Below are 18,807 nucleotides of genomic sequence, written 5' to 3'. Positions count from 1 at the left end.
GCCTCCACAATATTTGCTGTTTCAGGAATTGAAGGTGAGGTCTCAAAAAAGTGCTTTAAAGCCCGGGCCCAGATTCAACAAAAAATTTAAGCTGTTAGCATCCTATGGATTTCAGCTTCAAGGACTAAATGGCAGATAGGATCATTAATGTTTTGTTGCATCTGGACTCTGAAACAGCATGCAGCTTACTGAATTTCAAGAGAGCATCTAAACATCTCGTAGTCGCTCCTCCCAAAGCACCTAGATTTTTCTCAGGATATCTGATCAGTCTTTTAAAGTTCTCCCCAGTGGGGGCACAGAGGAATAAAGCTGTTACTGAACTAAACATAGAAGTATCTTATTTTTTCCCTAAAGCAATTCAAGGCATCCTTATAGTTAAGTCTCCTGAGACCCAGTCTGCTAGACTTCATGTTCTGGAAAAAGAACTTGACTCCTGAGTTGCCTTTGTGTCTGAATTGCCCGTGTGTCTGGGGAACGTGCCTTTGTGGTTCCCATTAAGACGACAGCAAATTCTGGCCAAGCGATAAAGAGAAAACTTGGAGAAAATAACAAGTAAACATAATTAGCCTCTATTTACCTATGCGTAGCAGAGATTCCCCTGCATTTGGCAGCTAAATTCTCAAAGAATCCATTGGAACTGCATATGATTCATTCCCTGCTAAGACAGACTTTCCCTACAGTTGCAGCCTCTGGTTGCTAAAGATTCAGGGATGCCAGACACAGTAGTGGAGGCCAGGGGATCCCTTTTTATCTCTTTATTACCAATTAGCAAGGTAATTGCTAAAGGAGGAAGTATCCTGGCAAATCAGAGGCATGGGGAATGAGACCAGGAATGAGAACTCAGAGGAGAAACAGAAATGAGGACAGAATCCGGAAAAGCAGGTAGAGACTGAATAGAAGAAGAGTGGGAAAGATATGGAAGTTGGGATGGAGCAATCAGTAGCAAATAAAGTTTTTGTCATTGTCCTTTGATAGTGGCGTTATCCCTGTTTTATGTTGGAGGAATGGAGGCACAGAAACAAGGTTGAAACTATCAAGATCACCCACTAATGTTAGATATTTGACTCAATGCATCTAATTGACTCGATGGTCTAATCTTCTGGAATATTTATCATTTTTTAAGAAATGTAGCATTAATATAGCATTGCATTCCATTCACTTGCAGCTGAGAGCCCTGCATTCCTGCAAACTCAGATTCTGGTGTCTCTAGCTGAGCACAGTGGATGTGAAGATATTGATGTTATTGACTTGTACAGAATCACATAAGGACTTGTGACATAGGCAGGAATTAAATCCAATTCGCAAGCTCACATTCAAATTCCTTAATTAAGAGATCACCCTTTCTATTACTTCTGTCCCTGGCCTTGTCCACCGAACGCCTTGTGCAACAGCTGTGGAGATGTCATATAGACAACAGCCTCTTTCGTTGCAGAGATCTGACTAATGACCAGAGTACTAATGATTCATTTAAATGGATGGAAGAGATGTATTTAAAAGTGCTCCTTTGGTTATAATAAACTACACCTGATGTTGAAAGCTAGTGAAAAATAGCCAGGAGGAAATTTGTGTTTAGAAATTATCAGAGATCATGAACTTCATTTTCAGAACCACAGAAACATGAAAGGAGAAGACAAGAGATGCCAGCAGATCTGTATTCACATAAACAAAACTTCTTGGGCAGTTTTAGTATGACAGAAAATGATCAGTTCTAAAAGGATGATTGAGAGATTTGGGAATTTGGGTGGTTTGTTTACTAGTAATGAATGCATAACTCTGATAGCTATTCAAAAGACTAGACATGTAGTACGTGTTTCAAAAGCACAATTTTTTTCAGAAGTACCACATACCATGTGTTAAGTTATTTACAGGCTTCTGTTGTATCTGTTAGAAGAAGATTACTATTGAATATCTATTCCATAAATTTGAGGTTCGACAACCTGGGACAATAAGGACCATATCAATCCTTAGTTCTTAATTGAACAAAATATATTTTTTTCTATATGGTGCTCTCTAAGAAGGAATTCACATATATATTATAGAAATGATTTATAAGCAATGCTCCAGTAGAAAGAAAATATCAGGGAAATTTCTCAATTCTCAAATAAGTACCGTTCTGGAAAAAATAAATCAGCAATGAATACGAAAGAGCTGGTCCACTAATCCTTTTCTTTCCTCATGTCTCTTCTGTTGCATTTACTACATGCTATGGGAGACAGAAAATGGAGAGAGTTAAAAAAATAAACTCAGAAGAGTTATATTCTGAAGTATAGCAATGCTCAGCTCCCATTTACTGAGCATTACCTCACCGTATTGTGCATGTATTTCTCGGTGTTATTAAATAAGCAAACAAGATTCTTCATCAAAACATTTTCTAGTCATTGCACTTTATTATTGTGCTGTGGGATTATTTTCTTTATTCAAAAAATTAAATGTTCCTTAGAACAGTTTAAATATAAAGTCCATTTGTTGTCAAAATTTGGATGTGGTAGCTTTGTTTCATTGTGTTCTTGGAACCACCAAGTAACTAGTGTTTCCAGATACTCTACTGTAAATCTTTATGTTGTATATACACCACCATTCCACATGCAATTCCATGTCCAAAAATACACCAGCAGTGTCAACCAGATAGAAAATATCTATGTTTATACCGTTGTTAGGCATATGTTAAAGATTAACATTTATAGGCTTAAACTTCCTTTTTTGTCTTGACTGCTGGAATTTAATTTAGAATTTCTAGGAGACTTCAGTAAAGTTTTCTAAAACATTTTTTTTATTTAGTTCTGACCAGTAATCCTAGCAATTAATAAACTTTTACCTTTCTTCTTTCAGTGCCCCATATGTGCAGTATAGTTGAGCATCACTGTGATCACTTCTGTATAAACACCCCCGGCTCCTACATATGCAGATGTAAACAAGGATACATTCTGAATGCTGACCAGAAGACTTGCAGCAGTATGTGATCTTTTTTAACTTCTTTTCTCTCTCAAACCCACAAAATGTGCATGCATTGCATATCTTTTCAGTTGGTTCATAAAGAGGACTGAGCTCAGTATATAATTAATGCTGATCATAACAAAGAATTTGAAAAGGTGAAGTTGTATGTCTTTCTCTTGTTATTTATAAATGAAAAAGTTCTCAAAAACCTTTCTAAAAGACATAAAGTTAATTTTTATACCTGGATCTATGCAGAACTATAACTAGATAAAATTGTATTTGGATTTTAGTGGTGTAATACATTCAAGAATGAAGCAACAACCAAACAATCACTGCTTTTATCTTGTGACATGCATAGCAACCAGTACTAGATAGGTGCGATAAACCCCATACTAGACAACCGTGAAATAACTTGCCACTCAGAAAATTTTTCTAACCTCTGCTTGAAGTATAAGGACTTGCAACCTTTCAGTGAACAGTTTCAAAAGTCTTGTTTATTGCATTCATTTCCTTCTTTAAAAGGCATGACTTTAATAATAGTTTGTAATAGTAAACTGTACTGGAGTTAAGTTGTGATCTTTATAAGCAGCATTTCTTTTTTCTGTTTTATCTTGCTTCCTATTAACAGCAGACTACATTAAATAAGTATGCCGTCTTTATTTTTGTGTCCACCATTATTTTAACAAAACGTGTATGGTATTATTGCTAATTACTTGTTGTAAATGTGCTTGGATAAAATCGCACTCTGTTATCCTTAGACACTTCACAAATTCAGGCCAAATTTGCCAAAATGACTTTAGCCAGAAGCAAATTTTTGGAAAACAGCTCTTCAGAAAAATGGAGGAGACAGTCTTGGTGAGAGCATCGGATGTTCCCCTTGCGGCAGATTACTTAGAAATGAGGTGAAGGACCCCGGCTCAAATCCTTGCCTTACTCTGCAGGTTTTGAATTCGCACGTTCCGTATCTCAGGAGAGCATCTTAAAACAAGCAGGTAGCCTAGGATTAGAGGACTCTTAGTCTCTGTCGCTTGCTGCTACATATTCCGTCAACTATTTAACAACCACTAAAAGAGGGAGATCACCTCTGTATCTGAGAGTCCTCTGTCACTTGGGGATTGGAGTTCTTACATGTGCAGAGGACACATGGTTTCCGTGAAAGCCTCAGTAAATAGGGGTACAAATAGGGGGAACAAAAGTACGTCAGCGCTGGACCCCAGATGAGGCCTCCAACTATATAATTACATTTCAGTAATACTTGAACCTATTTTTTTCATTGTGCCTCTTTTAAAATGCTTCTCATTTTGAACATCAATATCCTTGAAAACTGTATTCTAAACACTTCTCATGTTCTTCATTTTCATATAGTAAAGAACTTTTATAGAAGAATTCTTCTCCTTTTAACTTTCTGGAAATTATTTGAAATTCAAAATTTCACTTTCTTGGAACTCAGTTGAGTTCATACTCTCTCACATTTTCCTGTTCCTCACCCCTGAAATCATTTTTGACAATTTAATTTTGTTGTAAGTAACTTCAAACCAGATAAATTTTAAATTAAAAATGTTAGAATTCTTCCTTTATTTTATCTTTGCCTTTTTTAGTGTGTTATGTTTCCATAATTTTTGTTAGCCGATAGCTCAGCTTTTGGGCACTGCAGTGCTTCAAATTACAGCTGAATTTCGCAAGACAGTTTTGGAATTGTGTACAGTTTTCCTGCTTGGGGCACATGTACAGTAGCCCTTAATGTGTTGCTTCTGTACCATTTTTTAAAGCCATTGCTGCATTTTTTCTCTGTTTTTCAGCTATGACTCAGCCTTACATTAGTTTCATGCACTTCTCTGATATACTTGTCTTACATGACTGTATATTTGCTTTGATCATCCATCAGAAGATACTAGGTTTCAGTCAGCTAAATACAGAAGAGAAATGAGTCATACAATGTGTTCTCACCCACTTCTAATGGACCTTTTTCTACCTCACTAAACTATGAACTAATTCTAACAATTAACACTGGAGAACTAGTATCAAAAGCCATCAAACTGTCCATAAAGGACCAGGAAAGTGCAAATCATTGGTAAAGGAGGGAGATGACATGGTAGTAGCTTATACCAGCTCAAACTATGATATCTAAAAACTTTCCAGAGAGCTAACAGAATTCATGAGAGAAGGTGTCCAAACTTGCACAAATTGGACAGTTTATTTCTGGAGGTAAAGGGAAGAAATAGTGGTAAAAATGCCTATAGCTTGTGACCATATTAATCACTTTTGCTGACTGCTGATTTTCATAAGTGCACAGAGACAACATGTTCCTCACTTCCTTCTAAAATAAATTTTCATCATGTTTATGTTTAGTGCAATACATGATTGACATAAAACAGATGTATTTTTATAAGTTTCAGATGGATTTGTAAGCTCTTTCACAAAAAAATAGTTTCTCTACATTTTAGCACTTTTTAAATAGTGCAGGGGAAAAGAAGTGTGCATCTGAAGTTATACTTTCTTTCTTCTGCACCATTTTTTATGTTGTGAGAGTACAGCAGATCAATATTCAATTGCTAAAAGCCCTTAACCAAATGGCATCAGTCAGCATGAATTAGCAACTTTGCTCCAGGTGGAAAAGGGTGCATCTGAATTGATGATGGTTTTGTTCCTTAATACATTTCAGTATACTACTATTTCTGCAAAAATAATTTCTTTGCATTAAAGGAAGAAAATCTATCATATAGGTTGCTCTCCACGTGAACAAAGGCAACTCAGCTGTCTTTCAGGGCAAGACCAGGAAAAGATATTCTTTTGACCAACTTAAAATATTCTTACATTTATTCTTACTTTCTTACAATTATTTAATTAAGAAGTTTTCACATATGTGCAAAGGATGAAAACCTACTATTGCTCTTTTCACCCACTTTATATGTGGCCAAACAATGATTTTAGAGGTTAAATAAATATTTTTACATGTTTATTAAAAGCTGAATTTCCCAAATTAATTATTGGCAAAAAGTAACTTGACCATCTTAGCTCCAGAGAAGATCTCTGAAGGTTAGCTATTTAGACATTAAATATAATATATAATTAGACAATGATTCTCATGCTTCTGAGAAGGCTAAGAACTCAGATGGACATGTTTACATATACATTATTTTTATTTTTATTTTTAAATTACAGAATAGGTGCCTAGAAAAATGTAAAGGTTCAAGTGGATATTTTTAACATACCTCAATGGTCAAAAGTACTAGAAATATGTAAGTGCTAAATCTTACTTGTTTATTCAGAGTATTCAGTGCACTTCATCAGTATACCTGTAAGGTCTAAGAGCATCTCACTGGGAAACCTTTGTCCCATTCTTAGTTCATGATTCTCTGAATCATGAAAAAACAAGGCTGTGAAGATCTTAATTTTTCCCCAAGACAGGGTCAACTACGTTTAGATCAGCCCTTGCAGATATTTTTCTAACTTGTACTTAAAATTCTCCAGTGAGAGGGGTTCCATTACTTCTCCAGGTGAGCCTTGCCAGAGTTTGGCTGTCTTCACTATCCCACAAAAAATTTCCTTATGCTAGATTGTGTCCTCTGTTATAGTCCAACCATGTTACTTCTCACTTTATTAAGAATAAACAGAAAGAACAATTTATTCCCATCTTTTTTATAGCAGCTGTGTAGTTGAAGTCCATTATCATGTTTCCCCTCAGTTTTCTCCTCTGTAAACTAAACAAGCCCAGTTATTTTGATTTTTCCTCATCTTGCTCTATCTCTGCCTGTTCATATGGCTTTCATCTGGATTTTCTGCAGTTTTTCACAGCTCTTTGGAAGCGTGGTGTCCAAAGCTGGCTTTGCCAAAAATGAGCAGAGCTGAAGGTTGTGCTGCTTGTTTTACATATGGGAAGTTGCACTTGCACCCTACACTTGCACTTGCACAGATGACCTTGTGCTTGGACTGTAATTGTTTCTACTTCAATACTTGTCATTTTGAGCAGGCAAACAATTAGATTTGTTTCTTTCAATGTGTTTTCCAAATCATATTTTATCTTGGAAGAGGTTAATATCTTGTAGAGCGTTTTCTGATTAAACTTTTGTAAGGATGAGTGGCTTTTGTCAGGCAATGGTTGTTATGTAATCATGTATTTTGTACTCTGTATGTTTGTTTAACTTAATCACTTAGATCCTTCTTTAGATAGTTTCAAATCTTACATTAATACACAATGTAGTACAAAAAACAAATGTGGCTGAAACAAGCTAAAAAATTATCTATTTGTGGGTGTTTATACTGGAACAAGAGAGTTAAAGGACTGTTTATGCTGTTCATCATGCCATTTGATGTGAAGCAGACAGCTATAAAAGAAAATGCATATTTTCATGGCCAATTTCCTCAAATCTGCTCCAAAAGCCTTTTTTTGTAGCTGTAAATGGTAATTACTTGTTGAGCAGACTTTAGGTCTGATCTTGAACACACGAAACACTCTGCTTTGCAGAGATTTTGCTGGGGAAACTTGGGGTTCTCAGATAGCTTTAGTCTATAGGAAAGAAAGCCAAATGTGCTTCATGAGGACTGACCTCATTTGTTGTATTTTTTCTAATAAAATGTATTGGGGGGAGGGGTGAGAACTTGCTATGGTGATTTGCACAAAACTGAAAAAATATAGAACTCAAAAATTAAAGATCCCTAAGACTTTTGATCCCCTGGGTTCGTTGTCTTTCCTTTTCTATCCTCATCTTCAGTCTTTTTTTATCACAAAATTTTAAAAAATGACTACAAGAATTATTTAATTGAAAAAAAAAATGAAGAATTCCCTCCAAACCTTTTTTAGAGAAAGATGCAGTTAAGCAAGTCTGCTGGGCCCCAGTAATAGTCACTGCCACTAGGTAAAGAAATGAGCTCCTAAGCTTTGAGTGGTCATTCTTCCTGGCATAAAAGTTTCATCATTTGACATTTCTATGTTAAAATGAGCTAATCTCTGAAGAGCTCTTCATGGCTTCCTGAAACTTATTTTCAATCCATAGTCTAGGTGTGCAATATAGAAGGTCAAAAAAAATCATATTCACGCAATTATGTTTTGTAGCTCAGGATCTTTGTGCTGTGGAAAAACATGCCTGTGAGCAGATTTGTGTGAACACGCCTGGATCTTATGTCTGTCAGTGCTATGAAGGATATGAGCTTGCTGCGGATGGAAAGAATTGTATCGGTGAGTATGAGCTTAGCAATTCACTTTTATCTCTTGACACAAAACAACGAGAAATTCAGTATAAATGAATGTTCAGTTTTGCTGTAGACAATTACGGTAAGCTCTCTTCTCCCATGAATGGTCGATGAGGAAGGATATATGTTGGCATGTTCTTAGGCTTTTTCTCATAATGCATTGTGTCTAGGGAAAAGAAATTGTGACAAATAATTTCACTCAGAAAGTAAAATTGCTATTTTGAAACAAAGTCCCTGATGTTTTATTCCAGATCCATGTAAGTGGCCAGCAATGTACTTGCATGGTATATGTTACTATTAAAAAGCAAACAAAAGCAGACAAACTAGGTATTGCCTCTCTAGACAGAAGTTAGGTGTGGAAGAACTTGAAAGTGGATAATTCCTTGCCATGTCTTGTTTAGCTTTATGGTCATGCCAAGAGAGCTTTCAAACTCTACTCAGTCAGATGGCTTTAAGGAAACGGTAGTCTCCATTAGGAACCCATCCATTTGCCTTTAATTTGCACTATGGGCAACAAAGAAAAAACTCAGTTCTAAGAACTACTGCTCAAGAGAGAGTGTGTGTAAATAAAGTACAATGATTTTTGAACAAAAAACCTACTTCCCTCTCTATTAACATATAAGTAACTTACTCTTTACTTTTTTTCCCATTTATACACAGTAAATATTTTGGTCCATCAGGCTATTACCCCTCTCATAGATTTTTTATCACATGCTCTATTTCAGAAAAACATTGTCATCTGGTACCAATCAGAGAAAAACCTACAAGTCCTTGAAAAAAAATCTTTATTTCTTAGATATTCTTTGCAGGCACTTAAATACATGCTTAATTTCAAACATATGCTCAAATCCCATGGAAGTGAATCCTAGGCCCCAAGTCCTACCACAAGGCCACCACAACGCTTTTCTTATTACAAGGAAAAGCTGCTTCCCACAGCCTACTTTTTCTTGACATTCTGGAGATCTTTAACATAATATAATCTGTCTTTTATTACCATCACAGAGTTATTCTTTGCAGAATAATCCTATTCTGAGATGCAAAATGGATAACATTTGTGTGGAACTGAGCTTGAGCTTTCTGCATGGAGCTTCACATGATGCATACAAATGAGCTTCTGAGAGTTTTTGGACTTAGGATAATGTATAAATTTTTGAAGATTATTCACTCTGTACTTACTGTTTAGCAATGTTTCCCTTACTTGTAGCCTCATGATCTTAGTATAGTAGTGTTTACACTTCTCAGCAAAATTTAGCCTCAGTATAGCTGGGACAATTTTTGTGGCCTTTGTAAATTTGAAAGTAATTGGGTTTCAGTGTCACCCAAATGCAGATGAGGATCATGTACATACTCTTCAGAGGACATTCATCTCCATGCTTCATGATGTGTAGCTTTGATACTTAGTACCTGTTGCTTGTCCTGGCACTAATGTAACATTTTAAGAATGTTTTCTGAAGCTTAGTTGTTTTGAAAATGCAGCTAATAATGGATCTTTGAAAGCTTTTAAGGTGAGAAGGCCTATTATATCTTCTATCCGAAATTTCTGCATCTAACACTCCATAGACATTCATCCAATAATATCAGCTAATCCCAGTGACCTTTACTGGGGTTCATATAAATCGTGTATTTCTCTGCTCTTGGTGTCACTATATCACAAGACAGAAAATCCATACCTTCTGTTGGCAGGCTTTTTTCATTCGTAATTGTTTTCTACCATATATTTGAATTTGCAATAGTCATACTTACTGCCATCAGCAGTTGTTACTATTTTCTCTTTATTAAGTTAAACAGTCCTTTACAGCCAAAGATATTTTCTATACTTCACAGTATATTTTCAAAATACATTTAAATATGCATATATTCTGATACTAGTTCCGTCAGTGCCATCTGTTGAGAGATTGTCAGTTTTGTTGAACAATTGTTTTTCATTTATTAAGGTCATCTCATGGTCACAGTAACTAGATTATGTAATCCGCTATTTCCTGTATTATTTTACACATTCTCTGGAAGCATCTCAGCTTAAATTACATTCTACCTTGCCAGGACAGGGGCTATACTTTCTTTTATATTGGCAGTAATACATACCACAAGTCTTCATTGATTATTGGCTGTACAACCTTCTCTTGCAGTAGGAATAAAAATAAATGTTGGTGAAATTCTTTTGTAGATTCAATTTGTATGTCAAATCTAAACCTTTGTAATAAATACAAAGTCCATTTTTCTTACTGAAAACTTAAAAATACTTCCATGTCATTTACTAAATTTTTTTCAATTATGCCTTTTTTTTAACATATTAACCATTTCTCTGCAAAGTCTGCAGAGTACTGTTTGGAAGTGTGATACATCTTTAATTTTTACATATTTTAATTCCTCACATTTTTCACCATTCTGCTCTACCTTCCAACTGATGCTCATAGACATCAGTGGGATATATAAGCTATGTTATAAGATCTGTTGTTGCCATTCAGAGCTTTCATATTCTCAGCTGTTCTCAATTATTTTCAAAATCCAGCTCATGCATAGGTTCACTATAATATCTTTTATTTTCTAGCTGCCTTTCCTCTCTACTTGGTTAATATTCGTTTCTACCTAGTTTAGCAGAAAGCATGAATTCATGCTTTCATTTCACTGCAATAACTGGTGCTGTTAGTTGTAATTTTAAAACATATTAGCACTTTTACTTTTCGATTATTTTTGCACCATTTATTTGACCATTTAACTTCATTTCAAAATGATGCACGTGAATGGTTCAATGTTTACTAATTATGTTTTACACATGTAGAATTCAGTCACTCGACATTTCCTGAACAGAAAAAGATTGTCTGGCTAATTTTCAGTTTTGATGCTAATTTATCTGCAAATCCTGTTAGTTGTCAGTCTGAGCAAATTGACTTTTCAGGTTTGAACAACTTGAGACTTTTCAAGGAATATTCTACAGTGAAATTTGTCAAGCTTCTGCAAATGTCGTAACCAATAAATGAACCACTGGAAAAATTTTAAATTAGACTATGTACAGTAATGAACCGGTAGTAATAACTTTTGCTTTTCATTACTTTTAAGCTAGTAAACCATTCATTTCTGTGAATGATTTATTATGAAACGGGCAGGATCAGAGGAAAGATCTTCTTGGTACACAAATATATCAGAGACATCAGAATACAACAATAATTTTGCAAAAAGTAGTTGACTTCATTAAGGTTATCCTGTCCTCTTCACTCAGAGAATGAGGAGAGAGTTTCAGTAGGACATACATATTTTGCAGGTCTCTCAAAGAGACAAAGATTCATCTCGGAGAGATTTAAGACATCTAAGATTTTAATGCCAACAAAAGGAAATGAGAAAGTGCAAACATCCATTTCAGAGGTGAGTTTGTTAGGTTCTCTTCCTCTTTTCAGAAAGGCTATGTTCTCCAGTTAAGGATCAAAGGCAATGGTAGCTGCCCATGTGACACACTTGTCAGCCCTTTAACCTGAATGGCAATAATTGAGTAAAGTCTCACAACCAGCAGTTCACCATGTATCTATTCAAAGTGACCACTGAATGGCCAGTAAATCTAAGTGTTTGTGGCACAAAAGTTCATGAAAGAAATTGCAAACTAAACATGCGGAGCACTGTCACTGAGCCTTTTCATCAGCTTTTCATGCTAACTTCTGTCCTTCACGTGAACAAAACCCTGTCAGTTAAAGTCTTGTGGTCCCACTATTTCTCCACCATGAGCTATTGGTCCTGCTGCACATGTTGAACTCCCTGTGCTGGTCCTACTCTCCCCACCTTCCTGGTGCTGCTGGACATGCTGTCCTCTCTTTCCTGGCACTGATACTAGACTCTCCATCTCAGCTGCATAGCTGTTTGGCTTATGCTCTTTCCTCCTGGCCCTGGTTGGGCTGCTGGCATCTGTCTGCACTCCTGGCGCTGCTACATTTTCAGCTGGTTTCTAGGTTCTTATGCTACTTCGAGAGCCTTCTGTGAGTCTCTTCTACTCCTCCTCCGTGTTCGTTCTTTCATTCTCCTTATACCTTTCCTTATTCTGCCCTCCTTTCTCCCTAGGCTTTCTTCTCCCCCTCATATTTAGCTATCTTCATTCTTCTAAGCCTGAAAAAGCTATATAAACATTAAAGGGGTAAAATAAAAATACAAGAGAAAGGCAACCCATGCTGACCATGGATCAGAGAGGGAGACATAAGCACCCTGAGTGCAGAATTGGAAACTGGAAATAAAAGATATCTCTCATCACTTAACAGCTAATTCTAAATGAGAAAAACAGGATAGAACAAACATGGGGAGGTGACAACTGAATTCATTGCTTCCTTGCTAAAGATATCACTAATTCATCATTTAGAAATGTTTTTTTTACTGAAATAAGCATAGAATAACATTAAAAACAGTGAGATAGCTAAGTGTTAGCATTCTATTGTATATCTCACAATTCAGTATAGAAATATGAAAATTCTAAAACTGTTAACAAAAATGAGGAAGACGTTATTCTGCTTTGGTGTTATACAGACTGTGTATTTTCTGTGTACCAAGTAAAGGGTTGCAATGCTTCAATATAGGAAGTATAGATTTATAATTCTTCCCAGTTTTTCTGGGAAGATTTAATTCCATTAACAGCTTATTTACTTGCTGACTGAAATGCATTGGCAAATTTCCTTTCTAAGCCACCAAGATGAAACTGGAAGCTGAAAGAATGAAATGTATTTGTAGGTGGATTATCAGTGCAAGTCCGCAAGGCTAAGTCTTCATGGAATTAGGGGAATTAGTATATAAAAATTATTGAAAAAAAAATAAATGATACTTATCTCCAAAAGCAACAGTCAAGAGAATGTTCTCACTTCTTAACTATGTCAGTAAAAAGGTTCTGTGATATTGATATGCTCATTATTGTTGGAGGCCAGAAGACCTACTACTGTGAGTAAGAGCTCTCCAGAATCAATATAAATGGAGCAAAGCAAGCCTGTCAAAATTATACTATATGGATTATTTATTCCCCCATTTGTGTCCACAGTACGTTAGCAAATGCATAGAAATAAGAAGGCACAGTCTGTCCCTGGAAGAGACTGTGATCTGAAGGTGTTCAGGGTGATAGTTGCTCAGATGTTGGCCAAAAAAAATCTAAAATCTGTTTAGTTATTTTTCAACTTTATTTTCATTCCTTGTTCAGCTGCAGTTATTGTGGTAGAAATGCATGTTTACATGCAGAGAAGGAGGTGACTTTATGGAGAGATTCATACAGGTTGTTTCCCAGTTAGATTCTAGGTAGAAGAGATTGTACATTCTTTGTCTTACCTGTTTGCTAAAGTGTCTTTTAAACCACTTAAAAATGTGCATGTGGTTAGAATTAATTTAAGAAGAAAGCTGACTAACTGTATGACATATTATATATAATATGTATGATATATTATGTCCTTGAAATGTTTTTATATGAAGCTTTTTGGTCTGGAAACAGGAAGACACTTGCCAGGAAAACAGTCTTGTAGTACCCAGTGAGCAGTCTAATTTGACTTGATTCAACCCCAATATTCTAATAGGTTGAAAGAAACTCGTTCACAGTAACTAAGTGAATTATCTGCTTTCCTGACTGGATGACCTTGACTTAGCACCCCAGAGTGTCTGCCTTTATTGAGGCAATACTACTCAGCAATACTGAGCAATAGCAATATTGCTACCGAAGAAAAAAAAATTATTTTATTAAAAGCAAACTATTGACGCTTAAAAGTACTTTGAGAGAGTCAGCAGTATAAAGTAGTAAAAACAATTACTCAAATGGCAAAGAGGGAAAAGATGCTTCACTAAGCATCTGTGTGAAGCTGGGCACATTACTGTCTTCTGCCAAAAGGATCAGGCAAACTTGCCCAGAATGAGCCAGGCAGTTTTTTTTCATGGATAGGACACCTACTTTGTTATATGTCTTTAATTTCTTATAAGATTTCCTGTGTGAAGGAACAACTTAAGCTGCAGGGAAATAATAATAAAAAAAAGAATCATTTCTCTCCTTTAGCACTTCTATTTTGAATTTCCTTGTCTGAATGAACTCTGAAGTATTACATTTTTACTCTTTGGCAATCTGTCTTGCAAATGTAGGTTTATGTAATAAGTGACTGGACTGTGATATTCTATTTCTCTCATACAAATGCATTGTAAAAGCAAAACATCAGTGCTAGAATGCTCTCAGGCTCCGTAGCTGCAGCTACTTTATTTAGGATCATTCTGGAGCAAGGCAGAGGGACTGAATGTATATACCAATCCTCAGTGCCATGGGTGTCCTATGTATTCAGGTTACTGGCTACTGGAGCACCTTTTGATACCAAACACAGCTGGGAGGAAATTGAGGAAATGTAGCGCCATCAGGTGTAACAAACCTCCACTGATTCTGGGACTGGGATTAGGGTTGGAGAGACAGAAGACTGAACTAAATCAGGCAGAGTTTGCTGCTTCCTGGCCAACACTGTCTACATGTGGACAGAGCTACTGACTGAGGCATGGTTTCCAGATCTGAGAAAATATGTTGAAAAGGTTTTACAAAAGCTGGAAGCAGCCTGACAGCTGAAGAGTGGGTGATAAGGCAAGATAAATAGTCTGGGACTCACCTGATGTACAAAATGATATTCAAAGTGCCCTGCTTGTTACAGAAAGGCTCTTCAGGGCAGAAAGTTTGTCAGCTTTCCTTCTTTTATAGCTACTATTAGCTATAATAGCTAATGCCATGGTCTCTCTCTATAATAATAGTTCTAATTTTGTGTTCTAATTGTATCTGTTACTCCTTTTTTTTTTTTTTCCAGTTGTAGACTACTGTGCTTTGGATAACCAAGGTTGCCAGCATGAATGTGTTAACACTGAGGACTCCTACTACTGTAGATGCCATCCAGGGTTCATTTTAAATCCAGACAAAAGAACTTGCAGAAGTAAGTTGTGATAAGGTTTAAATCTGAAAAGCTTTTTCTCCTTCTGCTTTCCGGTTTTCAGCAGTAATTCTCCCTCTGTTCCTGAGAACACTGAATAATATGTCAAATCTAAATAATAGTTAGCATGCCCTTGAAGCCAAAGGTCATAAAACCAATGAATTTTTTTTTCAGCTAGTAAGAGGCAAAAGCTTTATCTTGCATAGTCTTTTTCATGATCCAGCTTTTACATTTAGAAACCTACCTAGGGAGACCTATCTACCTTGGTCTGTAAGACAAGTTACTTGTTCTGTAAGAGCAAGTTAAAATTAAATCGGACAAGTAGTTTTACCATTAGAAGAACCATTGCAGCTTACTTTTCCTATGAATTTTCCTCAGTACTGAGTTGTGTTGTACATTCTTTGATACCTTCTGCCAAAGCTCTGGGGACATCAGTAGCCTCTACCAAGCTTCCATATTTCTGCCAGGTTATAGCTTTGCTGTTTGTCCTTTGTCAGCTTTGATTGATACTGACCTAAAAAGTTCAAAAGTTAGCAGAGTTAGAGGTACAGGGCAACTGACAGACTTGAAAATACTCTTGCCAAGTTTTCCCTTCCTTGGGAAACCAAGCTAAAAACTCTGCAGTGTTCAATGTCATAGCTTTCTGGAAATGTGAAGGGAAAATCTCAATGTATGTTCCTGGTTGCCTTTCTTCTTAAGTATGAACCTTGATTATGTATGTTCCTGGTTGCCTTTCTTTTTAAGTATGAACCCTGATTAAAAAAAAAAAAAAAAAAAAAAAAAAAGAGTGTCTGTAAGCACATAACCTTTATGTGCTTTGGAAGAGGAACTGCCGACACTAGTGGTGAATTTTGCCTATATTATTTAATGACGTGAACAAACATTATTTCTCAAAAAATGCTTCTGTACAGCACTGCATTTCTGTGAGTTTTACAGTCTTGGGGGTACTTGAATCTTTATGATGAGAGACTATGTTGACTATATAATATATTATGGTTGGTACATTTCACTTATTTTAACCATGTAGAAAGAAAGCATCTAATCCAAGCTGGATGATCAAGGAAAAGAGACATGAACTTCTAGAATGTGATTGCTTGCACCTCTCTCGGACACATATTTCTGGAAGAGGCTATGTTTTTGTGATTATGCAGATAGTATAGATATGAACTGCCACACTAGACACCTAATCTTTGGATGGCTAAAGTCAGGGGAGGTGAATATCCCTTTTCATCATGGGCCACAGTACAGCTGATACCAGTTCATGTTGCTTATATCTTATATGCACTAGCCCATTTGTCAGTGCTTCTCAGCTAACAGCTAGCTAAACTCTCTTATACTTCCACATATATTCCACATTTATGTAGCCTGGAATAATCTTAGTATAGTGTGTTTTCTAATACCCAAGCAAAAACTCTTATTGATTCCCTCAGTTTAAGAAAGTGGATTTTAACTAGTGTTTTCTCCTTCAATTTGAACTGATCAAAGGCTTTAAAACTATAAACATTTTATATATCTTTTATTTTAGCTTAATCCTATGAATCACTTTAACCCATTTAAATTGATGAGCCACAGGCTGTTGGAAGTGGAGAGAACGTTCTGAGAAAGTAATACTTCAGGTTTGTTCTGCCCTGACCTGCCTTAGGTATATGTTGCTGAAGACAGGATATTGAGCTATATAGACTTTCTGTCTGACCGTGTGCTGCTGCTTTTATATCAGAAGAATAAAGGCTTGTTGTTGTTGGTTGGAAGGGACCTCTGTGGATAATCTGCTTCAATCTCTCCTTCAAAGTGGAACTGTCACAATCCATAAACCAGGTCACCTGTGGCTTCTTCTCGCCAAGTCTCAAAAAGCACTACAGATAGAGATTTCAAAACCTCTCTGGGAAGCCAGTTCCAGTGCTGCGCTACCCTCCTAGTGGAAAACTTTTTCCTAACGTCTAACCCAAACCACAGTTTGTGACCATTAGCCCTTGTTATATTGTATGGCACTACCAAGAAGGGTTTAGGCCCCATCATCTTTGTAACTGCTGACAACCAGTAATTGTAGACTGCTCTTAGATACTTTCTTCACCAGGCTAAGCCCAGCACCCTCAAGCTGTCCTCTCTAGTCATGTGTTCTATGCAGAGTAGGTCCCTGTTAGACCGTCTTCAATTTCTTCTCTTGAACTCAGGGTCGGGGGGATGCTGGACAAAGCCAAGCCTCACTATCAAGTCCAACCTCACCACGGCTGATTAGAGGGGGATAGTAACTTCTCTCAATCTGCTTGCTATGCAGCCCAATTTGTATAATTTGTAGGGAAAGCACACTTTTGAGTCATATTCAACCACATACCTATTATAAACCTCAAAGTCCTTTCCTGCAGAGCTGCTGCTTAGCAACAGTGTCCAGACCTGGAGAGCACCACCAGGCCTTCACTGTCCCTGCCCTCCTCCCTGGAACCTCCTCACCCCTGCCCAGGCTCAGGACCTCGTTTCATGCCAGCCCAGGAGTCTCTGCCCTGAGATGCTTAGTGGTGTCAGTCTCCAGCCCCAGCATGGCCCTGCTTCTGCCTGGCCACGGGCCCTGCCAACACTGACCCTAACCCTCAAGCAACTGCCCAGCTTGGCCTCAGCCTGGTCATGGCCCTGTGGAAGCACCAGTTGTCTGGGGCTGGAGCTGCCCCAGCTGCCCTCATAGGGCAGTGAAACACACCCTGACAACAAGGGCTGCTGTGCTGCCACAGCCATCCCCTTTGGCTCCTAACTCCCCATCCCTTAGGGAGTGTCCAGCCCTAGCTGCACCCTGACAGCCAGTTGCTTCCCAGTCTGTACAAATCAGGGGTGTTTCCACCCCAGGTGCAAAACTTTGTGATTCTTGTTGCTGAACTTCATAAGATTTCTGTTGGTCCAATCTTTAAGTTTATCAAAGTTCTTCTGTATTGGAGTTGTGATATTTGCTTTCAGTCACTGTCCCTAATTTAGCATCATCCACAAATTTGCTGAGGATTTGTTGAACACTTTATGTCATCATCTGTGTCACTGAGGAAGGTGTTTAGCAATATCAGCCCTGGTACTATCCCTGTGGTACTCTCTCCTTAGCAGCAACCAGCCAGACATCAAGCCATTTATTGCTACCCTTTGAGGCTGCTGTTCCAGTACATTTTCATGCTTGTCCTTCACATATTTGAAAATGGATTCCAAGAGAATGCACTCCCTTATCCCAGGACTGAGACAAGGCTGCATGACCCATAGTCCCCTGAATCTTTCTTCTTGCCTTTTTTAAAGTATAATGTCAGCCTTTTTCAGTTATCAAGAACCTCTCTCAGTTGTGATGAGTATTCATAGAAGATAGATGGTGGCCTCACAATCGCATCAGCTAACTCTTTCAGCACCCCCAGGTAAGTGCCAGTCAGACCCATAAATCTCTAGGTATTCTCTAACCTGTGTGGCTTGCACCTCTCCTTCCAAAACTGTGCTGGTGCACATGGAAGTGAGAGAGCAGGCTTTGCCTGTGAGAACCAGGAGTAGAAACAGCATTGACTACTTCAGCCTTTTCTGTAGTGTCCATTGCTAGGTTGTTTGGCCTTCCAACAGCAGACCCAGATTTTCTCTGAATTCCACCAGCATACTTGTAGACTCCTTTTTTACTACCCTTGTAGTAAGTAGTACCCTTAGCAGCACCTTGTAGCACCCTTAGTACCTCACTAATCATAGCACTAGCTGGGATTTGTTCTTTCTGATTTTGTTCCTAAGTGCTTAAGTAATGCTTTAATACTCCTCTTTTTTTCTTAGTCCTTGTTTCTACCTC

The 18,807-nt window shown here is 37.3% G+C and overlaps 1 protein-coding gene across 2 annotated transcripts in view; it reads left to right on the top strand.

The window, feature by feature from the left end:
• The window catches only part of MATN2 (matrilin 2), a 74,237-nt gene that overhangs the window by 23,909 nt on the left and 31,521 nt on the right, over positions 1-18,807 (top strand). For both annotated transcript variants that reach the window (XM_062570486.1, XM_062570485.1), the window contains exons 4-6: positions 2,830-2,952; positions 7,988-8,110; positions 14,901-15,023. In XM_062570486.1, coding sequence (XP_062426470.1) covers positions 2,830-2,952; positions 7,988-8,110; positions 14,901-15,023 — 369 coding nt within the window. The remainder of the gene's footprint in view (positions 1-2,829; positions 2,953-7,987; positions 8,111-14,900; positions 15,024-18,807) is intronic.

This window comes from Rhea pennata, chromosome 2 (genome assembly GCF_028389875.1).
Source record: "Rhea pennata isolate bPtePen1 chromosome 2, bPtePen1.pri, whole genome shotgun sequence".
In the NCBI taxonomy this organism is placed as follows: domain Eukaryota; kingdom Metazoa; phylum Chordata; class Aves; order Rheiformes; family Rheidae; genus Rhea; species Rhea pennata.
This window is presented reverse-complemented; position numbering and strand designations above follow the sequence as displayed.